At 32.0% G+C, this 27,743-nt stretch overlaps 1 protein-coding gene across 1 annotated transcript; it reads right to left on the reverse strand.

The window, feature by feature from the left end:
* Nucleotides 1–5,546: 5,546 nt before the first annotated feature.
* LOC108917536 (kinesin-like protein Klp98A) lies at nucleotides 5,547–27,477 on the reverse strand. The gene is made up of 21 exons (XM_018724184.2): nucleotides 27,431–27,477; nucleotides 27,287–27,356; nucleotides 27,014–27,232; nucleotides 26,700–26,953; nucleotides 26,516–26,645; nucleotides 26,194–26,458; nucleotides 25,937–26,142; nucleotides 25,703–25,879; nucleotides 21,782–22,008; nucleotides 21,602–21,724; nucleotides 21,352–21,547; nucleotides 16,810–16,947; nucleotides 16,592–16,726; nucleotides 16,366–16,482; nucleotides 16,013–16,239; nucleotides 15,668–15,905; nucleotides 10,980–11,168; nucleotides 10,669–10,830; nucleotides 10,523–10,583; nucleotides 10,289–10,467; nucleotides 5,547–5,777 (listed from the first exon to the last, which is right to left on the reverse strand). The coding sequence occupies exons 1-21, from the start codon at nucleotides 27,475–27,477 to the stop codon at nucleotides 5,547–5,549; spliced, it is 3,591 nt and encodes a 1,196-aa protein (XP_018579700.1).
* Nucleotides 27,478–27,743: the final 266 nt, after the last annotated feature.

Here is a 27,743-nt window from a genome sequence, read left to right on the forward strand (position 1 = left end):
TAAGACGGACCCAAATGTGTTTACACGTTAGTGGACAAAATTTTGAACAGTTGTAACATCAGGTATGTCAAATTATTTTATTATTTAAAAACACAAATTAATTTTATTAATAATAATAGTGGCAAAAGCAGTTGAATTTGCTGATATAAAATAAATTCTATTTATTTCCTGCAGAATTCTCTCAAGTTTTTGTCCGTTTTTATCACACTATGCCGCCATGCCAGTCGCATTGTGCGAGATCAAGTTTTACAGTGGACGTTTCCAGCGCCGCACAGTGGGAAATATTGGAAAAAATTCTCGCCACTCGCCAATTTTCATCGTCTCGTGATATTTTTTTTAATAATCTCGTAATCTGAATTTTCTCCTATTCCGGTGAGGTTTTTTTGAAAAACCCTTTTTTTTAATGCTTAGGGAGCGCCCCTTATTATGACCCTTGATGATATATCTGATGTTTTTTCTGCAAAAACCTAACTCCAAATATATCATCAAGGGTCATAATAATCAATTTTTATTAATAGCGTATATCTTTTAAACATTTTTTTTCTACAACTGAACATCGAGTATTTAAAAATTTTTTCTTCGACATTGAGGCTGGCACGCTCCCTAAGCATTAAAAAATAAAAAAAAGGATTTTCCGAAAAAACCTCACCGGAATATGAAAATTCAGATTACTACGAGATTATTAAAAAAAAATCACGAGACGATGAAAATTGGCGAGTGGCGAGAATTTTTTCCAATATTTCCCACTGTGCGCCGTGCAGAAGTATATTTTTAAATCATTTTTGAATTGACCTTTTTGATTTTTTCTTTACAAAATTAAGATATTAACGAAAATGTTATTTATTTTTTCAATTTTGACATCCAGTAGCTCCGTTTTCAATTTTTGGATTAAGGTAAGTTTAGTTAAATCGACTTATTTTGGACTGTACATGTGGAGCGTTGTAGAGATTCTTTAGAGGCACCCTGTATAATTTTGTTAATGCCAAGTTTTTAAAAAAATACAGGAACTTTATATTGGGAACAGCTTGTACGTATAAGCATTTTTGAACCAACTATAAATTGGCAAAGAAAAAAACGGAAAATAAATGATAAATCATCTTAACTTGTTAACAATTTTTATTTATAATTTACATAATTACAGTTATAATAAAATATAACAATTTAACAATATAATTTACACAATACCATCTAGTCGAATTTTATATTAAATACTTATACAATCTATTAAAATTGCGTTTTTATCACACATTCAAAATTACTTAATATTATTCAATTATCACATACATGCTTTAACGATAAACTGTTATAGAATTAGCGGCCCAATTGTATCATCCAAGCAAGTTCAGGTGAAGACATACAGAGGGAGCCAAAGACAAAACTGGCGTGTTCTTTATATCCACCATTTCTTTTTTGGTCAATTAATTCAGTCTAGTTAATAAAATATTCATTTGGTAATAGTTATTTCCGAACAGATTTTCTAGCAAAATTTCGACATATATATACAGGGTGTTTCAGTTCTGATTTGCCAAATTTAAATGCGGGTGACCAAGATAAAAAGAAGCTCTATGAGGAAAATGTGTGCACAGGACATTAAAATTTGAAATTAAATTGACATTTTCTAAAATATTTCTGACGATGATTGTTGTTTGATAAACTTTGGCTATTGATTTATATATTTCAAAGTCGAAGTTTGCTGATTTTGGTTTTAAATATATCAGTCAGTGCTTTTGGTGTTCTATGAAAAAAGAAATCTTCCATTTTATAAAAAAAAAAATTGAAAATTTTTCCAGTTTAGCTTTCCCAAATGTTTCAATAAACTTAAAATAACTTTCGAACCACTTGTTTCATAAAAAAGTTTGTAGGACAGAAATACAATTTTAAGTACTATGTAATCATTAAAATTACAAAAATATATTTTGTATAGAAATTTTGCAACAAAATCTGTGCAAATATATATATTTTTTAACATTCTACTTAAATTGTATTTCTAAAACGCTATAATTTTTTCGAAACCAGTAATGTTAGTTATTTTAATTTTATTGAAATATGCAGCAATGATAATATAAGACAAAAAATAATAATTCAAAAATTATCCGTTCCTCTGTCTTGAATTCATTTCTTTATTTCTTAGAAACACCACTTGGAGTTAATCAGATAAATCATGAGCTCACATTTCAGAGATATTTTTAAACGTCTAGAATGAGATATTTTAAAAATCGTTATTTTTGTTTCAAATTGCAACACTGTATTTTGAAAATGAAAATTTATCAGAGATTCTTTCCGGACTTTTCTTATTTTGACCGCCCGACTTCACATTTTCTGTTTGGGTTAGTAATCTTGAGACACCATGTATATTTTATACAATATACGTAAATCAATTAGATGTATAACAGTCATTTTAGTAGCTAGTCAATTGCACTATGTAAGTATATTCGATCCAATACTGCTTTAGTTTTATACTACGAGATGACCCTTGATTAAAAAAAAATATATATTCATTGCACGAGTTCAATGTTATCACATCAATTGATTTGATTGGTTCGATACCTTTTAAAAGCACATTAAATTAATAGAAATTGTGATGCTGAAAATACATACTTGTGTAGATACGTTCATATTTCCAGGTAGTTTCATATTACACTAATTTACAGAGAATTTTGATAAGAATAACTGTTCGATAGGAGTTTTACAAAATACAGTGTAATAAATTTATGTAATTTCACGTTTCCTAGCAGATGGAAAAGAAAGTCTACAACTGTCACGCTTTTGTGATGCTAGTTTGTTACAATATTAAAAAAATAAATCTAAATTTGTTATCTGATGTACAGTGTAGCTTATGTACCAGAACCCTCTAAAATTTTTTTAAGGCCCACGACGAATGATTTTTTTTTATGATATAAGGTTTAATCAAAAAGTAACGGGAATTTTCAAGTTGCGAGAAAATTAACAATTCCCGTTACTTTTTGATCACAACTCGTATAAAATAAGTAGGTTTCTTTCTTTCTTTCTTTAGCAAGTATATCTGTACTTGCTGAACTGTGATGACCCAGCTGATAAACCATGGTTTACTATGATTTTTTTTGTAAAAAGTCTGACATCACTTAGAACCTGTGTACCCCGAATTTCATAATTTGTAATGCAAAACAATTTGTTATAAAGATTTAAAATTTTATATTTATGTACCCATTTCAAAATCTAACAGTCTAGATATGGCTGAGGATAAAAAAATAAGCCCATTAGTGGTATAGTCTTTCCGATCTCAATTGAAGAACCAAGAAATTGTACCAAATTCGGTTGCTGACGCAGCAACTCGGCATAATATTATTACAACATGGCATTTTGAAGACCTTTTGACACGGAACAAAACAAATTTACCATCAATATAATAAAATTGTTTGAGGACATAAATAATTAAAATATGTTGTTGACCAAATGAACATATAATAGAAATTTTCTACTCGTTATATGCAAATTATTATAATTTTTACCTTTAGCGGAATATTTTTTTAGGGACGTCTATGAAACTCATTAAATTTTATTGCTGCGTGTTTTTATACATGTTCAACTGAAATCGAAAAGACTATACTGCTGATTATAACTGAATATAATGTGTGCTTATAGCCCAAATATAAAAAAATTTAGCACATGCCTAAAATTATGAAAATAGTAAGCAAACTATTATTTACCAATTATAATCGGCAGTGTCATAAATTATTCATCCTCAGGCATTTCCATGGCCTCCTACATTTTTGAAGTGAAACAGAAATTTCACAAAGTTACAATTTGAAGTGTAATACAAATTGCTGAATTTTGATAAAAAGATGGTAAAAGATATAGATTAAGGTTATATAAAAAAAAAGTCTCATGATTTTCCAGAAAATTGTTTGGAAAATTCATAATGGTGTAATTTTAAGTGGTCAGTTTTTTATGATAATAGCGTGTTTCTAGAATAATAATCTGAAATTATTATTATTTTTTTAATCGAACAGCTGTTATAGTTGGTTTTTTAAACTACACTTAATCTTTTGTCTACGCCGCCACTGGACAATACAAAAAACTCGGTTACATGTGTGCTGTTATCAGTGTCACTTGTCATTACCTTTTTAAACCAACTGCAATGGAAAATAATTCCGTAAAAATACATTGATTTTTGTACGAATTGCAACATTTTTTTAAAGTCACCATATTGTTTTTACGTCAATATGGACGAAGCGTGGAACATTAACAAAATTTTGGATGTTTTAAAAAATTTACATTTTTATGTATGTAGGATAGGCATATGCTACCAACGGTAATCGAAAAGAATTTGGTTTAAAATAATTATTTTTGCAGTTTTATAAATTACACTTAAAAATAAATAAAAACACTTACTAATTTAATAGATTAAAATCATTTCAAGTTTGTGAAATCTCACCTCTGATTTGTGTAGTGTAAATATTTATTAGACGAATTACATAATATCAATCCACCTGATGGGATATGACAACAGAACAATGAGCAGATAAAAAACAAACGGCCAACTTTTATTCGGCATAATGAGAATCATTTGTTTTAGTGTTTAGTGACAGTACGATGTGTTTGTGTGTCTTCATTGTTAAATTTGTGTGTAATTTTATGAAAACGTGTATATGTATCAAGAAAGATGTGAGTTGACAACAATGCATGCTGTAGTTCTTAACTGGGTAGAACCCCTGGTCTGTCCAGTGGAGGGATAAAAATTACGAAGAAAAGTAAAAAATCACGTTTTTACGATGAAATTTTAGAAAATAAATTTATGACACGTGTTTCTAAAGGTCAAAGGTAGCCCCCAGATAAATAATACCCCCCATTAAAAGTTACATCTCATTAGAATCGTGCGCCAAAAACATTTTTAACAGGTGTCCTGGTTATTAATTTCATAAATCATATTTATTGATGTAAAAAAAATATACGTCAGAATTATTCCCGACAGTTGACATTCAAATCGATCTACCAGGATGAATTGTGTAATATGAAACTAATTATACACCTATTTTTTATATATGTAACAGATATTTGGATTAGAACTCCCATTAATCCATGAGGAAATAAAGTAATAATCAAATGATATTCATTTTCTTACCTAACAACATTCACACTTAAAAAATGAACACAATTGAATAATCACCGTTCGGATTATCTATGTGAAATACTTTGCGATTTCTTGAAATCAGGCTAAAATCTATTACAAACCAAATTCGTACGATTAAGAAAATAAGTTAGTAATAAACGGCGTGGGCCATTAAAATAAATTAACCCGTTTCGTGCATATTAATCGTAATTTAAGATAAAAACTATCTATTAAAGCTGTGAAACCAAGCCGTAGAAATAAAATCATCTCTACCAGTAAAATAAATTAAAAACCTCGATCTACTTCCAATATAAAAATAAGATTATTTAAAAATATTTATAAACTCCACAATATAAAAAAATTAACCACAAAATTAGAAAAATATATAATGTGAACTAAAAATTAGTAAACTTCTTTCTCTTACTAATATTATTTTCTTAACAGTTTAAAGCTTTAATCAAGAAGTCCCATATTTCCCGTTCTCAAAAATACCTTTTCTGAAGAAGGGCGAGAAGTTGATCAAGGCAGCTTTGGTAATTGGACCGCCGTAGGCTAAGGGACACATGGGATGGTTTCTGCAGGTCTCGATCAACCGTCGTAAGTACATTTCCAACTGACGCTTCCTCGATTGAGCCACAGAGTCGGAGTTTGAAAAGAGTATTTTCGAGGGGAACGGTATTGTGGACACCTGAAAGCGATCAATCGTGGAAATTTGTAAACCGGCCTGGTACACAATTTTACAATTTAATAGTCCATGTCGTTATGACTTTCTTAGAAATCCTAGTCAATTTTGAAATTAATATTTTCGAACGTTACTAGTAGAATTTACATTGAGTGGTTTCAACTAGAAATGCGTGAAAACACTCCTTTTTAAAGAAAAACCAGGCTGTTGATTTTTTTATTAAAATAGTTTCTTTTTTAATATTTAATAATATATTGTTTATGTTGGCTAGTTTATTATTCTGAATTTTTTCCAATTTTATGGAAAAAGGTCGTTTAATAAAATTAAAACCACGGGATGTCTTAAAGTTGAGAAAAAAATGGGCTGTTGTTGAAAAGTACTACATTTCCTCTACCAGATTCAATGCATGGACTTAAATAAAAAGTGATAATTTAATTTTTAACTTTGTAAATCAAATCATCCGATTCAGATACAAAACAAACGCAAACACTAGTGCAATAAATTTATTCGAAATTTTGTATGGATCGAATTTTAAGTTGTTAAGTATCTTCACTACCTATATATTTTTTTAATCCATCAATCCATATGTACATTTTGGGAACTGTTGCACACATGGAAGGTAATTAGTTATGCATGCACACAAACGAAATGTGAGTATGCAAGTTATGTGTCAAGAAAATTATTTAGAATAATCCTCAATCTTTATGATAAAGAAAACGCTAAAAGATGGAAAAATTAATTTCGGCAAATTAAATTACGATGTTTAAAATGCAAATCTATAAAAAAATAAATTACACGAACAAACCTACCTAATTACTGAAAAATCAAATACTAATAGTAATAGTTAATTACTACAAAATTTGTTAAGTCAAGAACTTATGCTAAAATTACACAGCCACACAAAAAAAAGTTATCTGTACTTTTCATGCGACATATGTTATCCGTAGTATTTTTGACCCCTGATCACGAATCTGGTGACATTGTGCTATCACATCGCAGGAGTTTCCTAACCTCAAAAACAGGTCAAAAATATAAAAAATTCACGAAAAAGTGCTGGGAAAAATACAAAAATTGTATACAAATGTTCATTTATATGGTTAAGACTCTGCCGAACGTGAATCCCCGGTCAGAATTGATGGTTCTATTTTTAACCTCAAAAAAAAAAACGAGTCAATTAAGGTCAAATATCACGAATTTTCAAAAAATAACAGATTCGCGCCAAATTTGGTAGACGAAGGTTTTCGAGGTCCTTGATCACAGATCCGAGGTCAATTTTGCAAAATTCAAGATGGCGGATCCAAGATGGCCGACCAGATTAAAAAAAATAACAAATTCGCGCCAAATTTAGTATACGGGGGTTTTCGGAGTCGTTGATCACTATTAGTAGAATTTACATTGAGTGGTTTCAACTAGAAATGCGTGAAAACACTCCAAGAAAAACCAGGCTGATGATTTTTTTATTAAAATAGTTTATTTTTTAATATTTAGTAATATATTGTTTATGTTGGCTACTTTACTATTCTGAATTTTTTCCATATTTTATGGAAAAACGGTCGTTTAATAAAATTAAAACCACGGGATGTCTTAAGGTTGAGAAAAAAATGGGCTGTTGTTGAAAAGTACTACATTTCCTCTACCAGATTCAATGCATGGACTTAAATAAAAAGTGATAATTTAATTTTTAACTTTGTAAATCAAAACATCCGATTCAGATACAAAACAAACGCAAACACTAGTGCAATAAATTTATTCGAAATTTTGTATGGATCGAATTTTAAGTTGTTAAGTATCTTCACTACCTATATTTTTTTTAATCCATCAATCCATATGTACATTTTGGGAACTGTTGCACACATGGAAGGTAATTAGTTATGCATGCACACAAACGAAATGTGAGTATGCCAAGTTATGTGTCAAGAAAATTATTTAGAATAATCCTCAATCTTTATGATAAAGAAAACGCTAAAAGATGGAAAAATTAATTTCGGCAAATTAAATTACGATGTTTAAAATGCAAATCTATAAAAAAATAAATTACACGAACAAACCTACCTAATTACTGAAAAATCAAATACTAATAGTAGTAGTTAATTACTACAAAATTTGTTAAGTCAAGAACTTCTTGTTATGCTAAAATTACACAGCCACACAAAAAAAAAGTTATCTGTACTTTTCATACGACATATGTTATCCGTAGTATTTTTGACCCCTGATCACAAATCTGGTGACATTGTGCTATCATATCACAGGAGTTTCCTAACCTCAAAAACAGGTCAAAAATATAAAAAATTCACGAAAAAGTGCTGGGAAAAATACAAAAACTTTATTAAAATGTTCATTTATATGGTTAAGACTGCCGAACGTGAATCCCCGGTCAGAATTGATGGTTCTATTTTTAACCTCAAAAAAACGAGTCAATAATGTTCAAATATCACGAATTTTCAAAAAATAACAGATTCGCGCCAAATTTGGTACACGAAGGTTTTCGGGGTCCTTGATCACAGATCCGAGGTTAAATTTGCAAAATTCAAGATGGCGGATCCAAGACGGCCGACCAGATTTAAAAAAATAATAACAGATTCGCGCCAAATTTAGTATACGGGGGTTTTCGGGGTCGTTGATCACTAGAGTTCGGGGTTTTCGTCGGCTAGTCGTAGGCGTGTTCATCGTAAACAAATAAATAAACAGATATCTTGTTCTATATCTTGTTCTTTTTTCTGTAAAAGATTTATTCACGAGTTTTCGGCCTAATCAATCTCAGGTAATAAAGTACATAGGTAATCGATTAAATTTTTAAAAACGAATTTTGTAAATCTGATATCGGATTCGTGAGCAGTGGACCCCGAAAACCCCCGTATACCAAATTTGGCGCGAATGTGATTTTTTGAAAATTTGGTCGGCCATCTTGAATCCGCCATCTTAAATTTTGCAAAAATGACTTCAAATTCGTGATCAGCGACCCCGAAAACCCCCGTATCCCAAATTTGGCGCGAATGTGTTATTTTTTGAAATTTTGGTCTTCTATCTTCGATCCGCCTTCTTGAATTTTGTAAAATTGACCTTGGATCCGTGATCAGCGACCACGAAAATCCCCGTAAACCAAATTTGGTGCGAATCTATTATTTTTTGAAAATTCGTGATATCTAACCATTGACTCATTTTTTTGAGGTTAGAAAAAGAACCATCAATTCTGACCGCGGATTCACGTTCGGCGGGGTCTTAACCATATAAATGATCAATTGAATATAGAAAAAATGTTTTTTGTATTTTTCCTAGCACTTTTTCGTGGATTTTTGCTATTTTTGAGATGTTTTTTGAGGTTAGGAAATTCCTGTGATGTAATAGCTCTATTCTGACATCAGATTAGTGATTGGGAGGCAAAAATGCTACGAATAACATAATATGTCGCATGAAAAGTACAGACAGTTTTCTTTTGTGTGGCTTGAGTTATCATAACCTTCCATACAGGGTGCTCAAACAAAAAAATAATTAGGACAAAAGTGGCAGGGTTTTGAGTGAGTAATCCAACGGTGACCTTGACCATGACTTTCAAGGTCATTTAGAGGTCAAGTTGAAAATTTTAAATGGAACCGTATACTTTTGACCCCGGAAATGGTAAGAACGGAAAATTTTACGTTCGAATGTGACCTCGACCATGACCTTCAAGGTCATTTAGAGGTCAACCTGAAAATTTTAAATGGAACTGTATATTTTTGACCCCGGAACGGATCTAATATATTGGACTAAAAATTTGATTCAAAAAGTTTTCAAATTGACCTGTAAACGACCATCAAGTTACAGTCAAGGTCACCGTTCGACTGCTCACTTTTAACCTTAACATCTCGGTAATTTTTCCACTGATGAGAACCTTCGGAGACAGGCTGTTGAAAATACTGTGACCATTTCCGGGGTCAAAAATATACGGTTCCATTTAAAATTTTCAGGTTGACCTCTAAATGACCATGAAGGTCATGGTCAAGGTCACTTTCGAACGTAAAATTTTCCGCTCTTACCATTTCCGGGGTCAAAAGTATAGGGTTCCATTTCAAATTTTCAACTTGACCTCTAAATAACCTTCAAGGTCGTGATCAAGGTCACCGTTGGATTGCTCACTCAAAACCCTGCAACTTTTGTCCTAGTCATTTTTTTGTTTGAGCAGTATTTTCTGATAGGGGGGGGTTCCAAACCTTTTGAACACCCTGTATAATTAACAACAGTAATTAATTTATTTACAATATGCAGGCCGGATTAACCTATGGTGAGGCCTGGGGCTACAAGCTCTACGCAAGTCGTCTTTCTATACAAAAAAAAAAGATATTAAAATTTCTTGTTTGATTCTAAAAAAGACACGCTCAAAAACTTGTCCTAAACTTGTCAAAACCTACACTTTTTGGTTTGAATCTTCCAAATTTTCAAATTTCCCTTTAATTTCAAAAATTTCCAAGAATAAATGAGAATTTTTTTATGCTCAATAAAAAATATTTTAACTAACTGAAATTAGAAACAAAGTTACCTACCTTGTCCCTATATCGAGCCTTCATTGCAATATGCAGATCCCTAAATCGACTGTATCTCCGAAGAATGCACCACCGATCGTCAACAGTGTATATCCTAACCTCATACTCGTAATGCGTACTGCTCCCGGCTCCTCTAAGGCAATAGCTCGTTATAGATACAACTGAATCCCAGTCTACATCTGAAAAGGGAAGCGCCTTTATTTATTTATTATTTTTAAATTCGTAAATACCCACCGGTTGTTATGGATGGCATTGATCTGTATAAACTCTGGTTGTAAGGAGACAATCGTTGATTCTATGGGAAAGAAATGCACTTAGACATAGAAACGGATACTAAGTGTGGAATATTTTGAAATTCGTCCGGAATAAAAAGGACTTACTTGAAACGGCGGGGAATATAAGGCAGATGTAGATCCTGTATGTAAAGGCCTAATGGGACTGGGACTGTCGATATCTTGCAGCGGGTGCTCCGTTGTAGGAGACAAAGATGACACACAACCATATTTTAGGGACATGTACTGTCTTTGCAGTTCTTGCAATACCTTAATATAAAACAATACAATTTAGTTGTTAAAAAAAAAAAAATCTGAATTTTTTTCAACCTAATTAGAAACTAGAAATTTAAATAAAAAATGTCCGAAACCTATTTCTGCGTACCCTTTTCAAGACTGATTGGATAAAGTATACTTACAGCTATCTGAGAATCTAAATGTGCTTTAGGGCACTGATTGTCCAAATTCCGTACAATAAGTTGTTTTTGTTGAGTGATCCTTTGCACCAGTCTTCTTAGCAGTAATTCCGTTTCCCTCTTCTTATTCTTCTTGATCACTGGGGAATGATTTTCTATGGAACTTGTAGATTGTGAGTCACTTACAACCAACTGTATGGAAAGAAGTAATTAATATTATTTTCATAACTTTTTTAAATAAGTAAATAATTGATACTTTTCAAATAATGTCAGATTATGATGCAAAAAAGTGAATCTGCGAGTATTCACTTTGTATGTAATATTAATTATGATAAATTTTAAATGTCTTTAACAGCCAAAATTGGCAATTAGTGTATATGGCAGTTGATATCAAGAAGGCAGCAAATAATATAATAATTGAGATAATAATAACTGCTATAAAAACATGAATTTATAGTACGAAAATCAAAAGAAATAAGTAGAAATTGCAAACAGATTAATAAATTCCATAAAATAAAAAAATTATATTTGGACTTCTTCTAGAAAATCAGAATAAACAAAAATAAAATGGATAAAAAAAATATTAAACTAATTATAATAAAATTTCGATTAAATATTGTAACGATGCATCAAGATCAAACCCAAAACATTATAGGCTATATCAGCTCACTCACAAAGTTCAATATATCTGAAATATCAATTAAAAACAGTATGGTTATCTTATCTACAGATGATTATGAGAAATCAAACAATTAATTAATCGGATAAAAACAAGGAGGTACCTGGAATAGGTAATATAAAAGATGATATACTCAAGACAACATCAGATTATATTACGAAACCGTTAAGTTATTTTTAATAAATGCATTCTGCATTTAAACAATCAGCAGCTATTCCTATTCATAAAGAGGGAAAATATATAACAACCAAATTAGCCTTTTTCCTCGGAAAAATGTCATGGGCAGGTTTTTGAAGGATGTACATGTTTTATAGTCATGATCGAAGCAAAAATAAGTTCACTGTTTTCTATAAATCAATTAAAGTTAATCTATAAATTCCATTGGTTTTCAAAATCTTGATAAATTCTCAACCATTCTTTTTCAGGTTTTATAAATGCTACGTACTTCAAAACATTCCAGATTGCTATACATGTTTCTTTATTATGTTAGAAATTATTGTTTTCCTTTGGAGAAAAATGTAACTAATACAGGCCATACTGTCCCCGGAAACTAGAAATCTAACAAAAAAGAAATGTTGCGTATACATTGTTTCTTAATTATAACTTGCAGTAGACTTCAGTCGGTCTTTCGGCAAGTTAAATAGGTTCTCTTGATATACATTTTCTTAATCCGGGTTTCACTTCACTGACAAGAATATCGAATTGTTCACTAGACATTCTAGTCATTGAAAAACGTATCTCTGTCACTTAAGTCGCATTTCTTATATTAGATTATGAAAAATTGTTCTTTTTAAATATATGTTTCTAACCCAAAACCGTTTGGAATGGACTTCAGTACTAGTAAATTCATGTTTTAAATATAATAATCTTAATAAAGTTCGTCTTTCACATATATAATAATTATAATTAACTACATAATTATTCATATTTATTACAATTATAACCTCTAACTCATATTTCTAAAAATGTGTGACGTTTATTTCATATTTTCATTGGAAAGAGTGTAAATAATATTTTATTGACAAAGAGGGGAGAGGATTTTCGTCACAAAATCTTAAAACTTTTTTAACATTTCGCGCTAGAAAATGCTGCAAAAATAAAGTTAAACAATTCCTGCCTTCCAAAATTCAAAATAAAATTAATCCAATCAAATGATCGCCGCAAAAAAATAAAACGCAAAACGCGCTGTGAGTACTTAGCTTTATTCTGCAATCTAAAGGCTTCCATAGCCACTCCATCTTACCTTGATACTTGCCTAAGTCTCAAGGCAAGACGGACCGTGTTAAGACTTTTCTTGCGTGTACAGTATAAAAATCTGGCTTGAAGGCAAGTATCAAGGTAAGTGTCAAGGTAAGTGTCAAGGTAAGTACCAAGGTAAGATGGAGCGTCTATAAGAGTTTTAAAGAAATGTCAAATGTGGCGTTTTTAAAATGGAATTAACAGAAGATGATACACCTGGTGCTAAATTAAAATTTTCAAAAGTCCAAGACTATATTGTCCGCGATCTAAAATGATGGTTAACATGTCACAATTTGCCTGTTTCCGGTAATAAAAGCGTTTTAATCGAGAGGTTAATTGTTGATATATTTCTTTTATTGACAGGACGTTATACTCTCATGATTATTCCAATATTTTGCATGAATTTAATTACTTATACATGTATCGCGAATGGCATGATAAAAAATATTATTGTTGGAATTGACAATGGCAAGTGTTTAGAACTTTTGATACAGTTGCTGCTAATGGATTTTGGTTTTCAAATGTTGGTCCATTTCAATTAATAAATATTTTGTACATACGTATGCTTTTTTATTTTTTCAACTGTTAAAGCAGTTCTAAGAGACAGATGAATTCACTCCAAATACTTTTGTTAGTCCACATGTGATTTTATAAAAGGCACAAATTTAACACCCTTTTGCTTAAATCGACATTCAGAAGTACAATTTGCAAATGCACAAGTTTAGTTGCATGTTGAATTTTTTTATTTTATTATTTAGTTTATACAGGGTGTAAATGATAGGTTTAACCAAATTTTAATGGCGTATTCTACACATGAAAATAATCAAGATTTGCCCTATACAAATTTTTGACAGGACGCTTTCCTACAGAGATACAGGGTGTTAAAAGTTTTAAATATTTATATTATTTTTCATGTAACTTCACATAATATAAATATTTGAAACTTTTAACACCCTGTATCTCCATAGGGAAGCGTCCTAAAAAAAAATTTATAGGGCAAAACTTGATTATTTTCATTGGTAGAATACGCCATTAAAGTTTGACTAAACTTATCATTTACACCCTGTATATTAATTTCGATAATAAAAATGCACTTTAGACAGCAGAATAAAAATGTTTGTACCCCTACCTGTGCTGCCGCTAAAGGTATTTTTCAAACCTTCCGAGGAAAAAGGCTAATATAGGCCTACATTTTTGATAACACATATTTTTCTAAATTATTTCCAAACGTTTTAAAAACTAGACTGATGTCAAAAATTATCAGAATTTAATGTCAAAAAATCAGTACGGGTTTAAAAAAGGGGGTATTTACGCAAGACGCATTATTAATTTTAACTAACAAAAGATAATATATTGCATTTGATAAAAGCGAATCTAATTTATTCTATGATTTGAAGAAGCCATGAATTATTATTAAATACTTTAAGACAAATTGTAATTTGGGAAAAACACTAAAATTATTTAAAAGCAACATCAGACAGGTACTATTAAGAAAAAATGAATAATCGAGTGACTGACAAGGCATCATATTTGGCCCTGTTCCCTTCTTCTTTATACCAAGTGTCCCATTTTAAAAAATACACATGAATATCTCTTAAGTTAAGGGTTTAATGAAAAAAATTTTCAAATAAAAGTTGTAGAGATTTGAGGGGACATCTAATGGTGACCTTGACCATGACCTTCAAGGTCATTTCAAGGTCAAGTTGATTTCTTCAATTGGAAGCATATTTTTGACACCAGAAATGAAAAGAGCAGAAAATTTTACATCCGACTATGACCTTGACCATGACCTTCAAGGTCATTTGAAGGTCATTCGAAGGTCATTTTAGTTTTTTCTTGCAAAATTCATTTCCGTCTTGTCGAATAGTGTACTCGGGGGGTTTTCGAGGGCGCTGATCTCGAATATGAAGTCAGAATTTGAAAATATTCAAATCCAATATAGCCGACCAATTTCTGGTAAACATTTAATATTCATATGGCTTAACACTTTGAAAATGCTTCAACCTACGTTAAAACTCAAGGTCGAGCCGAGTATTCGACATATTGGATCCGCCGTATCGGATTTAACTATTACTAAATTCTGAGCTAGTCTGAGTTCAAAAACATTTGAATAAAAAATGCATGCCGCAAAGGGTTAATAGGTATTCTGGAAAATTATGGCAAGCCCCACATATCAAAAAAAAAAATATGAATAAGATTAAAGTTTTGCCTGCAAAATACTAGAATCACCTTCAAATTACTTTTGAAACTGAAGGTCATGATCGAGGTTATATCCAGAAACAAAATTCTCCGCACTTTTTTATTTTGGTCTGAAAGATACCGGTTTCTATTGAAAAATTAACTTGACCTTGAAATGACCGTGAAGGTCAAGGTGAATGTCATAGATGGACGTGAAATGGCCCGCTCTTCTCATTTCTGGTCTCAAAAGTAGAATTTTGCAACAAAAACTAAAATGACCTCCAAATAACCTTGAAGGTCATGACCAGATGTAAAATTTTCTGCTCTTTTCATTTCTGGTGTCATAAATGTGTTTCCGTTTGAAAAAATCAACTTGACCTTGAAATTACCTTGAAGGTCATGCTCAAAATCACCATTAGATGTCCTCCTCAAAACCCTACAACTTTTATTTGAAAAAATTTTTCAAATATTCACGTGTATTTTTAAAAATGAGAAACCCGGTATATAAATCTACACACAAAAAAGAAAAACACACGAAAAGAGAGACACCTCAAAAACAAAAAAATTATACACAAAAGCCCCTCAAAACTGTTACCTTGTCTTCATTACTGGAGAGGTCACTTTCATCCGGTGGCATAGACGCAGGCCTCAGTTCAACACCGCTGTCGCTCATAAGATACTCGGGTTTCCTCACGTTTAAGACCGGGGAACAGCTGCTCGCTGCTGTGTGGTAAGTGTCGCTACTAAGCGTCCCCTTCTCCGTACCACAACCATTGCCATTAAAAGATTCCGGACTTTGTACGGAATTAACTTTGGACAAATTCAAAGTCAAACTAAAATGCACAATTTATACGTAACACACAATTAATAAATTTATCCATACTTTGTACAGAAACTTATCGAGTTGATCAATTTTTTTAGTTAAGTCAATGGTACTTACCCCTGCTTCTTCTGTTCGATTCTCTTTAATTCATCTTCGGTTCTTTTTGACAGAGATTCCTTCAAATTTTCCAGTTGTTCGTCCGTATTTTCCTCTAAACGTAACGATTTCTGTTCGTCTACTAAATCTATTATTTTTTTATCTAATAACTCTACACTTTTTTGTCTTTCGCAAACTGTTTGAACCCTTTTATTTAGTTCGAATTGCAGTTCTGCCAACTCCTTCCTCTAAAAATTACAAGGAATATACAGAAATCTAAAAATCGCTTCAATAAAAATTGTCTTTTACTAATTTTCGTTGAATTTGCTGGAATTAAAAGTTATCTGGAAATCGCCGATAACACTTTTACTTACGTGTTGGCTGACGAGATCTTGTATAATGGAAGACGCTTTAACGTTATTTAAAATATTCACCAAACTATCCGTTTCACTATCTGTTAATGGAATAGTGTCTGATTTCGAGACTAGTTCCTAAAAGGAAAGGAATATTAAAGTCCATTATAAACGATAGTAGATATTAAGAAATAAATAGTGGAAATTAAATCGAAATAATACAAACTAAACGAAATTAAAACGATACCTGAAACAGTCGCTTGGCTTGGGGATTAGGAAAGGTAATTTCATTGGCATGTGATGTAACTAATTGGCAAGCATTATTGAATTTGTTTAAAAAGCCTGCTTTAATATCTTGCAGTGTTTCACATTCTTGACTTATCTACAGAAAAAATAAATAAAATAAAAGTATAGTAAATAAACTAAAGAACTTTTCTAAGGAATATTAAAAAACAAGTTACTAACTTCGCCCATAATTTTTTGTCTTTCTCTTTCCAACTCCGCTCGTCTTAGAATAAGTTCCTTTTCCTTTTCTTGTAATTCTGATTCACGCTGTCTTTGCTGTGTGGTCAGATTTCGCCAATCTTCTTGTAATTGGCGGGTCTACAAAAAAATGTCAATACGTAAATACGTAATCGAGGTATCCTGTTTTTAGTAACTGAAGGTTTTACATTGCCGCCATAATTTTCAAAATCATTTTAAAAATTGTAAGATGTTTTTCAAGATGAGCCAAATCCAACAAAAGTTGTTTATGTATGAAGCAATTCTAAGCAAATGGTCTGCTTTTTTGAAAAAACTGGACATGTGGTAACTGTACCATTAGTGCAATGTTGAACGGCTATTTGTTTGCCAAGAACTCTCACACATCGGCTCAATCAAGAGACTTTTTGAGAACTGAAAAAGTTAAATTGATGCGTCATCCGCCGTACAGCCCCGATTTGGCACCCAATGACTTTTTTATTCCCACACATCAAAAATCAATTACAAGGTCAATATTTTTCGATGCCTGAAGAAGCGGTTGATGCGACCAAAATGCATGTTAGATTGATTATATTGATCTTCATGGAGAATATTTTGAAAAACAATAAAGCCATCTACGATGAATAATTTCTTTTTTCATCTGTATTCCCGAAATATAAAATCAACCCTCGTAGATGTTGTCTAATGGTTAAAAATTAATTGCGCTTTATTACCTATATTTTGAAGGTTAGAAGGTTGTTTTTTTTTAAAGGAATAGGCTTTTAAAATGAGATAAACACATTAAAATTATGGTTACGCGGCTGGTTCGAATGAAACACAACCTGAAAGTCCAATTTTGGATCACTTTTTCGAGCAGCTGTGGCCATATGTCGACAATAATTCTGCGAATATTGGCTTCCAATTAGTCTAATGTCTCGGGTTTATTCGCATAGATTAACGACTTCACATATTCCCATAAAGGTGAGATCATATGATCATGGAGGCCAATTCACAGGACCATTATGTGAAATTATGTGCTCATCGAATGTTTCTTGCAATAATCTGACTGTGTCGCGTGCTATGTGGCATGTTCGCTGTCTTGTGGAAACCAAACCTGTTCCACATGAATGTCATTTAATTGAGGAAAAAAAAGTCAGTAATCATGGACCTATAGAGTTTTTCATTAACTGTAACATTCTGACCGGTATCATCTCTAAAAAAATATGGGTCGATGATTCCACCAGCCTATAAGAACATCAAACCGTGACTTTTTTGTGGATGTAACGGCATCTGGTTGTTCTGCGCTTCAAAGCTGGCAATTTTGTTTGTTGACAACAAGAGTTCAACCAAAAATGAGCCTAATCACTGAACAAGATTTTGTAGTAAAAATGATTATCAAGAGCAATCTTCCGAACGTACAACGGATGCAGCTCTCTTGCACAAGCTGGATCTTGTAAGTTTGGGGGCAAAGTTCCAGTTGCTGTGCACAATGGCAAATCGGCTTATTTGGACCTTCCTCAACACTGCGCTTTACAGCAGCAACAACTTCTTTGGTGCGCACTGCAGTCCGGGTGAATTAGGTTTTTTTTCAAAAATGGGGCTAACTCAAATTTTATGGGCTTAAAATTAAGTAAAAAATACACAGAATAAAAACCCAAATTTGTGTATTTGTAGAGGTTGACCATCATATTGTTTATAACAGACAAAGAAACAATTGCTTTTTTTCAGTTTTTCGCTTATATCTCTGAAAATAAGCCTCTAATCGACACGAGATATACTTATCGATTTTGTTCCTGAGGAAATTTGTTACAAGAATAGGCTTTTGCGAAAGCTTGTAAAATTTTTTTTACATTGGAAAATTAGTGGTAAAGAAAAAAATGTGCCAAATTTTCAGTATTAAGTAAAAATAACAAATTTTACTGAAAATAGATGAAACTACAGGAAAAGATAACTGTTGGGGTGCTCAAGAAATACCTGCAATCCGGACCCCTCAATTTCAAAATGGCGGCCTATTGCAAAATTATAAAGTTGAAAATACGAGCGCTTATATCTTCTGCCCAAGTCAAGATATCGAAATTCTGTAAAAAAAAAGGATCGCGTTTACGTAAATTTCAGATTTTTAAGTTGCGAAATAAAAAAGTTATTAACAAAAAATCAAAAAAAAAAAAACGGTAACTAGAGTCCTTATCTTATAAAAAACATGAATTTAAAAAAATTTCTCGATTCCACCAATAGACCAGATAATTTTTTTTCTTAAAAACGGTATTCTGGCTGTTCTATTTAATATTTTGTAATAAATTTGGGCTCGTTGTAAAGTAGAAGACTTCCTTTATCCGCAGAACTTTTTTTTAATGGATTCGACCAAGAAATGACCAAGTAAACGTGTGTTAAAAACAGAGTGATCCGCCCGGCAGTTCACGCAGCTGAGCGGTAGCCAGGAGAGGGGAGCGCTGTGACGTCATAGTGCCTATGCTGCACCCGGCTTCTCAAAATTCTTACCTAACAAATGTGACACTTAGAAAGAGGCTACCGGGGTACTTTTTTTTAAATCTACTTATTTTTTTGCGCTCTTTCGAATGGTGTAAACAAAAGTCTGTGAAAGTCATTGCCAGACCCCAAAAAATACATTTTTATTGACTTTTCAAGTTTTCTTTTGTAATTTCATTGTGCTTTCGATATTTTGAAAAGTAAGGTCTTGTTACGTATTTAAAAAAAAATTATCAATATTCTATTTACCCTCCTCAGAAGAGGTCGACGTATAAAATATTGTTTTAAAATTAACTGTTACAGTTATTGTGTAAATTGTTTCTAGAATATTATTGAATGTTACAATATCAACATTACATATAAGTACTGTATTTTATAGTAGTAAAAAGACCTGTTACATTCAATTCTACCATATTTTATTCAATGAATTATATTGCTAGACAGTAGAGATGGGTAACGCAGTACTGCGTTGCGTTATTGCGCTGAAGCAATAGCCTGCGCCACTGCGCTGATACCAAAATTATTATTGCGTTAACGCAATTGAGTTACACCGACACCGCGACACCGCACGGCGCACCACACTTTTGAGTCAAACACGGAGTCATGCGCCGTGCCCCGACAGACAAAGCCGAACGAAACACGTCATCACGTCAAAAGATTCAACTCTATTGGCTATTTACAAAACCAAGAATTTGAGAAGAAAAGAACACAGTATAATTGTATATCCGATCTACCGAAATAATGTTAAAACGTTATATTAGGAGTAATACCTTTGAAAATAATATTATAGGACGAAAAATAGCGTAACGTATGAAATAACATGACTATTATTATGATAAAATGGAATATATACTTGGGGNTAAACGTGTGTTAAAGACAGAGTGATCCGCCCGGCAGTCCACGCGGCTGAGCGGTAGCCAGGAGAGGGGAGCGCTGTGACGTCATAGTGCCTATGCTGCGCCTGGCTTCTTAAAATTCTCACCTAATAAATGAATTGTGACACTTAGAAAGAGGCTACCGGGGTACTTTTTTTTTAAATCTACTTATTTTTTTGCGCTCTTTCGAATGGTGTAAACAAAAGTCTGTGAGTCATTGCCAGACCCCGAAAAATACATTTTTATTGACTTTTCAAGTTTTCTTTTATAATTTCATTGTGCTTTCGATATTTTGAAAAGTAAGGTCTTTTTACGTATTTAAAAAAAAATTATCAATATTCTATTTACCCGCCTCAGAAGAGGTCGACATATAAAATATTGTTTTAAAATTAACTGTTACAGTTATTGTGTAAATTGTTTCTAGAATATTATTGAATGTTACAATATCAACATTACATACAAGTACTGTATTTTATAGTAGTTAAAAGACCTGTTACATTCTAACCATATTTTATTCAATGAATTGTATTGCTAGAGAAAGTTGTTTTTTTTAATTTTTATAAAAATATTAAAAGTAAAATAAATATTTAATGTATGCGAAACCGTTTAATGATTGCTTGAATAATTTGCTCCGTTGGAAGATTATGTCGACCATAAAATGAACGCAACACACGGTAAGTTTGGCGAACTGAATCACGATTTTTGAAATAAATTTGCACAATTTACAAACATTCTTCTGGACGATTCATGTTGAAATGGCAAAACGTACTGATTAGTTGTCAATTGTCAAAATGGTTCTCACTAGAAACAGTGTTGCTAACTTAAAAGTCAAACTTCTAAAAAAAACACACATATCGTTGATAATCAATTAATTTTGACAAGCGCCACGTGGTGGAAAAATTGAAAAACATTGTATAAATTTTAAAAAAGACATGAAAAAGTTTTATTTCATAAAAAATTTTGTTTCTTAATTTTGTTCGTAATAATTATATTTCTTTTCAAAATTAAATGCTTAATAACTAATTCATTCATCCATTCATTCGGATGAAAGTTAAGCATCTGAAAAAAATACTTCAAATTGAACACCTCTATCTAAATTGATCGTTGCCATTTCTTAATACATGAGCCCATTACGGATAGTTTTTAATAGCAAATTTAACCGACAGTAAATCAATACAAAACTCACCTGTTCGGCGTGTTCCTTCTGCACAGATATTTTCTCTGCCTCTAACTTCGCTTGCGCCAGCTCAAGAGTTCTTCTCCTTTTCTCAAAAGCCTCCTGTCTTTTCTCAAACGCTTCCTGTTCCTTTTCAAACTGCTCCTTCTCCTTTTCGAAATTTAACCTCTGGATCTCGATCTCCGTCTTATCATCATCCAGAGTCCTAAAAAATTAACGGCTTACTGCTGAAGCCAAATAACGTAAAATATCTACTCACGACTGCAAATTTTCCATCGAGACCGCCAAATCTGGCGTCGACCAACTTAACAAACTCAAACGAGACAAGTTGTAGGTTTTCTCTCCTTTTCTTAATTGTGCAGCTTCGGCGGGGTCATTAAACCTAACGATTGAGGTGAATTATCAATCACAACTTCAGTTTTTATTAGTGAAGTTTTACCTAAAAACATGTGCCTTGCCAAGGAAGATGATACAACCTTGCGACAGCCTTGCTGGCGACTCTAACAGCGTGCTGTTAAGCATTATATGAGCACCAGACTGTGGTTCTAAAGTGGCAACACCATTTTCGAAAGTTATGGCGCAATGTTGCGGTTCCATACCAGCACCTCTTAATTCGATGTCCTGCTTGACTTCTGCGTCTTCGGTACCAATTGTAGTTTTCCCTTCCTAAATCGTATTAATTTTTCAGTTAATTGACATAAAATATAAGGGACTGCCTTTTATTTTCTTTAAAAAGTATTAAGCTAATTCGAATTAATATAAAAATTTGGTGTCACGTTAAAACGCAGAAATCGTTTAGATAAGTCATCGCGGCTGAGTTTCATAAAATCGTAAGCCAATCAAATTCAAAACTGAATTTATTTCCGTTTTCAAATTTAAAACAACTTTGACCGATCCTTTTAATTCAACAGTTTAACTAATTTTCTATTTTTTCACAACTGGCAAAACATTCAAATAAACGGAAAATATAACTGCCAAAAATAATTAATTTCAGAGAAAATGTTAGCTCAACATTTCAATGAAATGGAAAATCTTAAGCTTATAGGAAAGTAAATAAAACTTTATTAAAATTTATTTTACTAAAAGAGCTTGATGCAGACAAAAATAATGGCATGAATAAATAACACTCAAGGTTTTTATACATAATTTTCAGTGAATTTATAGAAGTCTTTTGACAAGTTTTAGAAAATCTAAGCAAGTTAGAAACATTCGTCACTGTATCATTTATACAAGTTTTCTCCATTTTACAAGCTGACAATACATTCAGAATAAGGAAAAAAAAGCATATCTATACTTAATATGTTTATTACTATATTTCCTGAACTTTACACACACCTGTTGAATGTACAGAAAATGCCGTAGGGTAGTATAAACATAATCACACCCCGCAGAATGCTTTTATGAAACTATTAACATGTGAATTAATCATAATTATCGAGTATTTTTTACAAAATTCTCAACAAAACAGGAAAGTTATATTCCGATGTTTACATGGGTGCTTGTTTTCCTGAAAAATTAAAGGAATCCTTGTACAGTATAGACTCTTTAATCCGAACTAATTAAGACACGGGCTTAAAGAGATAAGTTCGAATTACCGATATTTTCGGATTACTGGATAGTACCTAAATATGTACATATGTAAATGTTTATGTACATACATATAATATGAGTTAGATTTTATGTGTTACTGAGAAGGCAAAAAATAACAATAAAACCAAACATTATCGTGAAATATGGATATGCATTTATTAAAAATAAAAAAGATTTAAAAAAAAAACAAATTTATTTAGAATATCCACATTTTGCAAAAGGGTTAACGTGTGATGCTTTCTTTTTTGCGACATGTTTGCACGGCAATAATATTCCAACTAAAAAGATCGAGAAAGGTTCCGACTCGCATAAAAGGGTTTCCCCGAGACTGCTGGGGAATTACGTTTTTAACAATTACTTTTTATTATGTAGTCTGACTTTATAATCCAAACTATATACGTTAAACCGAATTTTGTTCGAATTAAAGAGTTTTGTTCGGACCATCCAAACGGGCATTCATCGGATCATCGGTCCGGATTAGTAGATATTCGGATTAAGGCGAGTTCGGATTAAAGAGTCTATAGGTACTGTATTTCAACATGTCTATAGCTTAAATACTATTTTCTTGATTTATCATGGTCTTACTAAAAGTGATATTTCTTGTCTATAAAATACCAGCCTCAAACAAAAATTTTTTAAAACTTCTTGTATTGTTACTCATCATTCATATCTATGATAATTTTGGGGATTATTACATAATTTCTAGAAGATGAATATTTCATCAAAAAACCTCGAAGGTTGTACTGAAATATCCTGGAATAATATTTATTATAAATATGGAATGAATATTTATTATAAACATACATTGAATTGAGTCTAATAATCAATCTTTTCCTTAATTTTTTTATTTTTCCTTCAGCATGTATTTAATCTTGTTTGTAGCTATGCTTTGCTTGAAATAATAAGGTTGTTCATAATTTTTCATACAATCCAAAACAAGTAGCCGGTTATCTTAAGAGGGGGTAACCACATTAGGAGGATGATTTTCAGACGTTTCTCATGAATTTTTTTTGAATGGAACAAATTGATTAGAATTTGATCAAATTTGACATTACTTTATTAATATTTTGAACTACATTTACAAATTTTTTTCAAGTCATTTGCTTTGAAAATGCCAAAGTTATGGGTTGTTGTCCACCGAAGGTAATCGTCTGAGTTACTTGTTCACGAGAGGGAAATGTGGAGGTCACAATTTTGATGTAAAAGCAACATGATTGTTTTTTACACTATTAACATGTTTTCTAAGAATATGAATCTATTGAGGGTAAAAATTGTGAAAATAGAGGTTTTGACAAGTGTTTGAAAAAAAATGTATCGAAATTATGATATCCCAATTGTTGGTTCATGTTCTCTGTAATTTCATAAATTCAATTCTCATAACGATCGGTTCATAACTTTTTGATCTAGAGTTCCCGTGAATTAAATAAAAATGTCGTTTCGAGAAAGACTCGTTTGAAAATTTTCACAAACTAGAAGTTTGAGAAAGTTATCAATAATGTAGAATGCTTTCCGATAAATCAGCGATTCGAGCACCATATAACTGTCCTTCTTACTCATAGGCATCATTCTCAGATTGCATCTGTTCTTTTCTTGGTTAATAAGTAACTAGACCACCTGAACAAGCGCTCCGCCATATCTGCTGTGCGCCCGAACGCTAACCCAATGGGCATTCGGTTTTAGGATAATAAAATTTGAACGAATAGAAACTTCATTTTGAAATTTTGGCAGGGTATTCTTGAATAGTTTTACTAACAATTTATGTGATAAAAAAAATCAAATTTTTTGAACCTCCTAATGTAGCCCCCCTTAAATGCATTTAAAAAAATTTATATCTTCTTAAATATTTGTATAACAGTAATAAAACAAATTTAATAAAATCATTTAATCAATCACAATTTGTGACAAAATGCCAAAAATAAATGCAAATTATTTGTACCTTGGTTGTGAACCATGCAAATTATAATTAATGGGTTAATTGCCACTAATCCATGCGGTTCCAGGAATCCATTATTTACAAACATATGCACGAGCACAACCGCATAATCTAGGAATTTTTTTTAGTCATAAAAGTAAAAATTTTCAACTATCTTTTTAAAAGTTGCACATTTTCATTTTAAAATATGTAACATCTGTAAATATGATTCGATTTATACATTAAATATAGTTAACAAATATTCATACAGGGTGATTCACAAATGGTGACCAAAAATGAAACCTCGTATTCTTTGGTGAATTATAAAGCGAGTCTTTCCTATAAAATTTTTATCTAGGACGCTTCGTTAAAAAGATACAGGGTGTTAAACTTCAAAAAATATTTTTAATATTTTTAAATAATTTAAAAACTAGTAAGTGAAATAATTTGCAATTGGGCACATGTACTTATGTAAATTTATTCGAAAAAATTTATCAAATAAATATCTGAATGATTAGTGCTTGTCATATCATTTGAGTAAGTGTTTTCAGTTGGTTTTTTAAGGATTACTCGAAAATCAGGCTTTTTTCACAAATCGCCCATTAAAGTTACTTAGTAACACCCTGTATTAAATATGTATAACAGTTTTTATAAAATATTTGCTCCAATTTCTTCAAAACTAAATACAGTTTTATGGAATATTACAATATTTTTTATTTTACATTTATTATTATGCATGCAGCAACATATGAAAATTTAATGTGAATAATTAATATTTATTGCCCATTGTAGTCTAATCTCATGACCATATTTGTAACTGCTTTCGTAATATTCATAGAAACAAACGTAATATTTTACCTTCAAGTGATATAATGTGACTCCAGTCGTCAGTGGATCATCATCTATTGCAACTAAATGCGGTCTATCAGAGTCTAAAACAACTCCTGGTCCAGCCTTGCGTAAACCCAACGCTCTTTGTTCTCTAAGTATAGCCTGCGCTTCTCGCCATTTACCCGTCCACTCTTCCGTTAATTCCTAAATCAGTGACCATAAAACATAAATCACTTAATTTTCCACCTAAAAAAATGTTACCTTTTCTCTTGCTTCCTTCTCGTGCAGTTGGGCCAACATATCGGACCTCTGTTCGCAAAACATGAGAGCCCTAAGTTTACTAATTTCATCCCTAAGTTCTCTAATAAGTTTAACATTAGGATCTTCATTGACCGTAGGTTGGTTAATAATGTTTTTAGCTCTGTTTGCGTATCTCAACGTACTCAAGGTTTCTCCGTAATTACAGTCTGAATTAAAATATTTTAATTACTTACATTAAATTACCGACAAACACTTACCTGCTGGACTAATCGCTGCTATCATTATAGTTTTCGAGTTGCCACCTAAACTGTCTTTCAACAACCAAGTCAGGACGGAATCTCGGTAAGGTATAAACACGGATTTTCGTTGGCCGTTCTGTTCACTGGACAATTCAGCCAAAGCTGATATGACAGAACCTAAAGTAACAAGTGATTTATTGATGTGAGCACCTTCTTTTAACCTTTGGCCAGTAGCACCAGTGGCATCGGCCCTTTCACTTCCAGCCAAATCTACTAGATGGATCTGAAGTTTAAAACGAATGACACTGACAGTTTGGGTTTTAGATTAAAATTACGGTACCTTGGAAACTGTTTCACTGGGAACTCCATCACAGTAGCCTGCTTGAACAAATGTTATAGTGAAAATGGCATGACTTCTACTGCTAACGTCGTTCATATTAGTTGCAGCTGTCGTTCTATGAGAATTACCTCTGCAATTGAAAATATATTTAATGCTAGATTTTATTATAATAACTTTCCCATACCTCTCCATACACTCCTGTATGTGTCCGTAGTTAGTTACTAGACAAGTTGTGAGCCCTTGAACATACGGTCCTTTTTTGGGGTGTTCTCGAACTTTTAAAGAATTATTATCACGCCCCCTAAGTAGATCAGCAACTCGTTCTTGATATATTTCCAAATAACTAACTTGCACCCTGTGAGTTGTTCCCCTTTTTGAATTTTCAGACATTCTCTCAAACAGAGCTTTGCATATTCTCGGGATTAAGCCCTGATTTTCCTAAAACAAAAATTATTCATGAAGTGCAGTTGGAAGTATTAGTGATTTAATTTTACTCACAGGACCACCCATCATAGTAAAAGTTTTTCCACTTCCAGTTTGTCCATAAGCAAAAACGCAGGCATTATAGCCCTCGAAAGCACAATCAACTACTTCGGTTCCTAAATCGTTGTATACCATTTCCTGAGAAGCATAATTTTCAGATTTGTTATCATGGGACCAGTAGGAATAGTCAAATGTAAATTCTTTGTATCTAATATTTTCGTCTCTAGTATTTGCCTAAAAGAAAAATAACATTTCTAATTCGTCACATAATTTTCTCTGTGAAGATACCTTGCAATTTAAAATTCCTGTAGTTTTTTCTCTCATTTGTATTATTAATTGCGCGTCCAAATCTTTTTCCCTAGAAAATAGCCTCATTAAAAATAAAAATAGGTTCAATGCACTCCTTTTGTGCACTGATGCATGGTAAAATACCTTTGATTGAAGGGTCGAACCCTAACAGCCACTTTCACTGATGCCATCTTTATATTCACTTTAACTAAATGTACAACACTGAAAACATGTTTTATAAAATCAAAATAATCATTTCAATGGCTTTGTTTTGGTTGACCAGCTGTCAACTTGCACACACCATTCTCTTTTGACTGCTTTTAGTGCTTTTGATTTGCTTACCAGGTCAGCCAATAACTAATTATATGCACAAGAAACCTAATGTTGCCAACGTTGCGTCGTTAAAGTAGTTCGTATTGCTCTGATTGTGAATGTTGTGATTATTCAAATTCCGAGT

The sequence above is a fragment of the Anoplophora glabripennis genome, unplaced genomic scaffold (genome assembly GCF_000390285.2).
Source record: "Anoplophora glabripennis isolate ALB-LARVAE unplaced genomic scaffold, Agla_2.0 scaffold57, whole genome shotgun sequence".
NCBI classification, from domain to species: domain Eukaryota; kingdom Metazoa; phylum Arthropoda; class Insecta; order Coleoptera; family Cerambycidae; genus Anoplophora; species Anoplophora glabripennis.

Bases quoted from the DNA above. Each gene is read 5' to 3' on its own strand.
- LOC108917536 (XM_018724184.2), bottom strand. From the start codon at position 27,477: ATGGCATCAGTGAAAGTGGCTGTTAGGGTTCGACCCTTCAATCAAAG. The intron at 26,459-26,515 runs GTACCGTAATTT...TTTAAACTTCAG, and splicing joins CCAGTGAAACAGTTTCCAAG to ATCCATCTAGTAGATTTGGC. The intron at 16,483-16,591 runs GTATCGTTTTAA...CTTTCCTTTTAG, and splicing joins AAGCCAAGCGACTGTTTCAG to GAACTAGTCTCGAAATCAGA.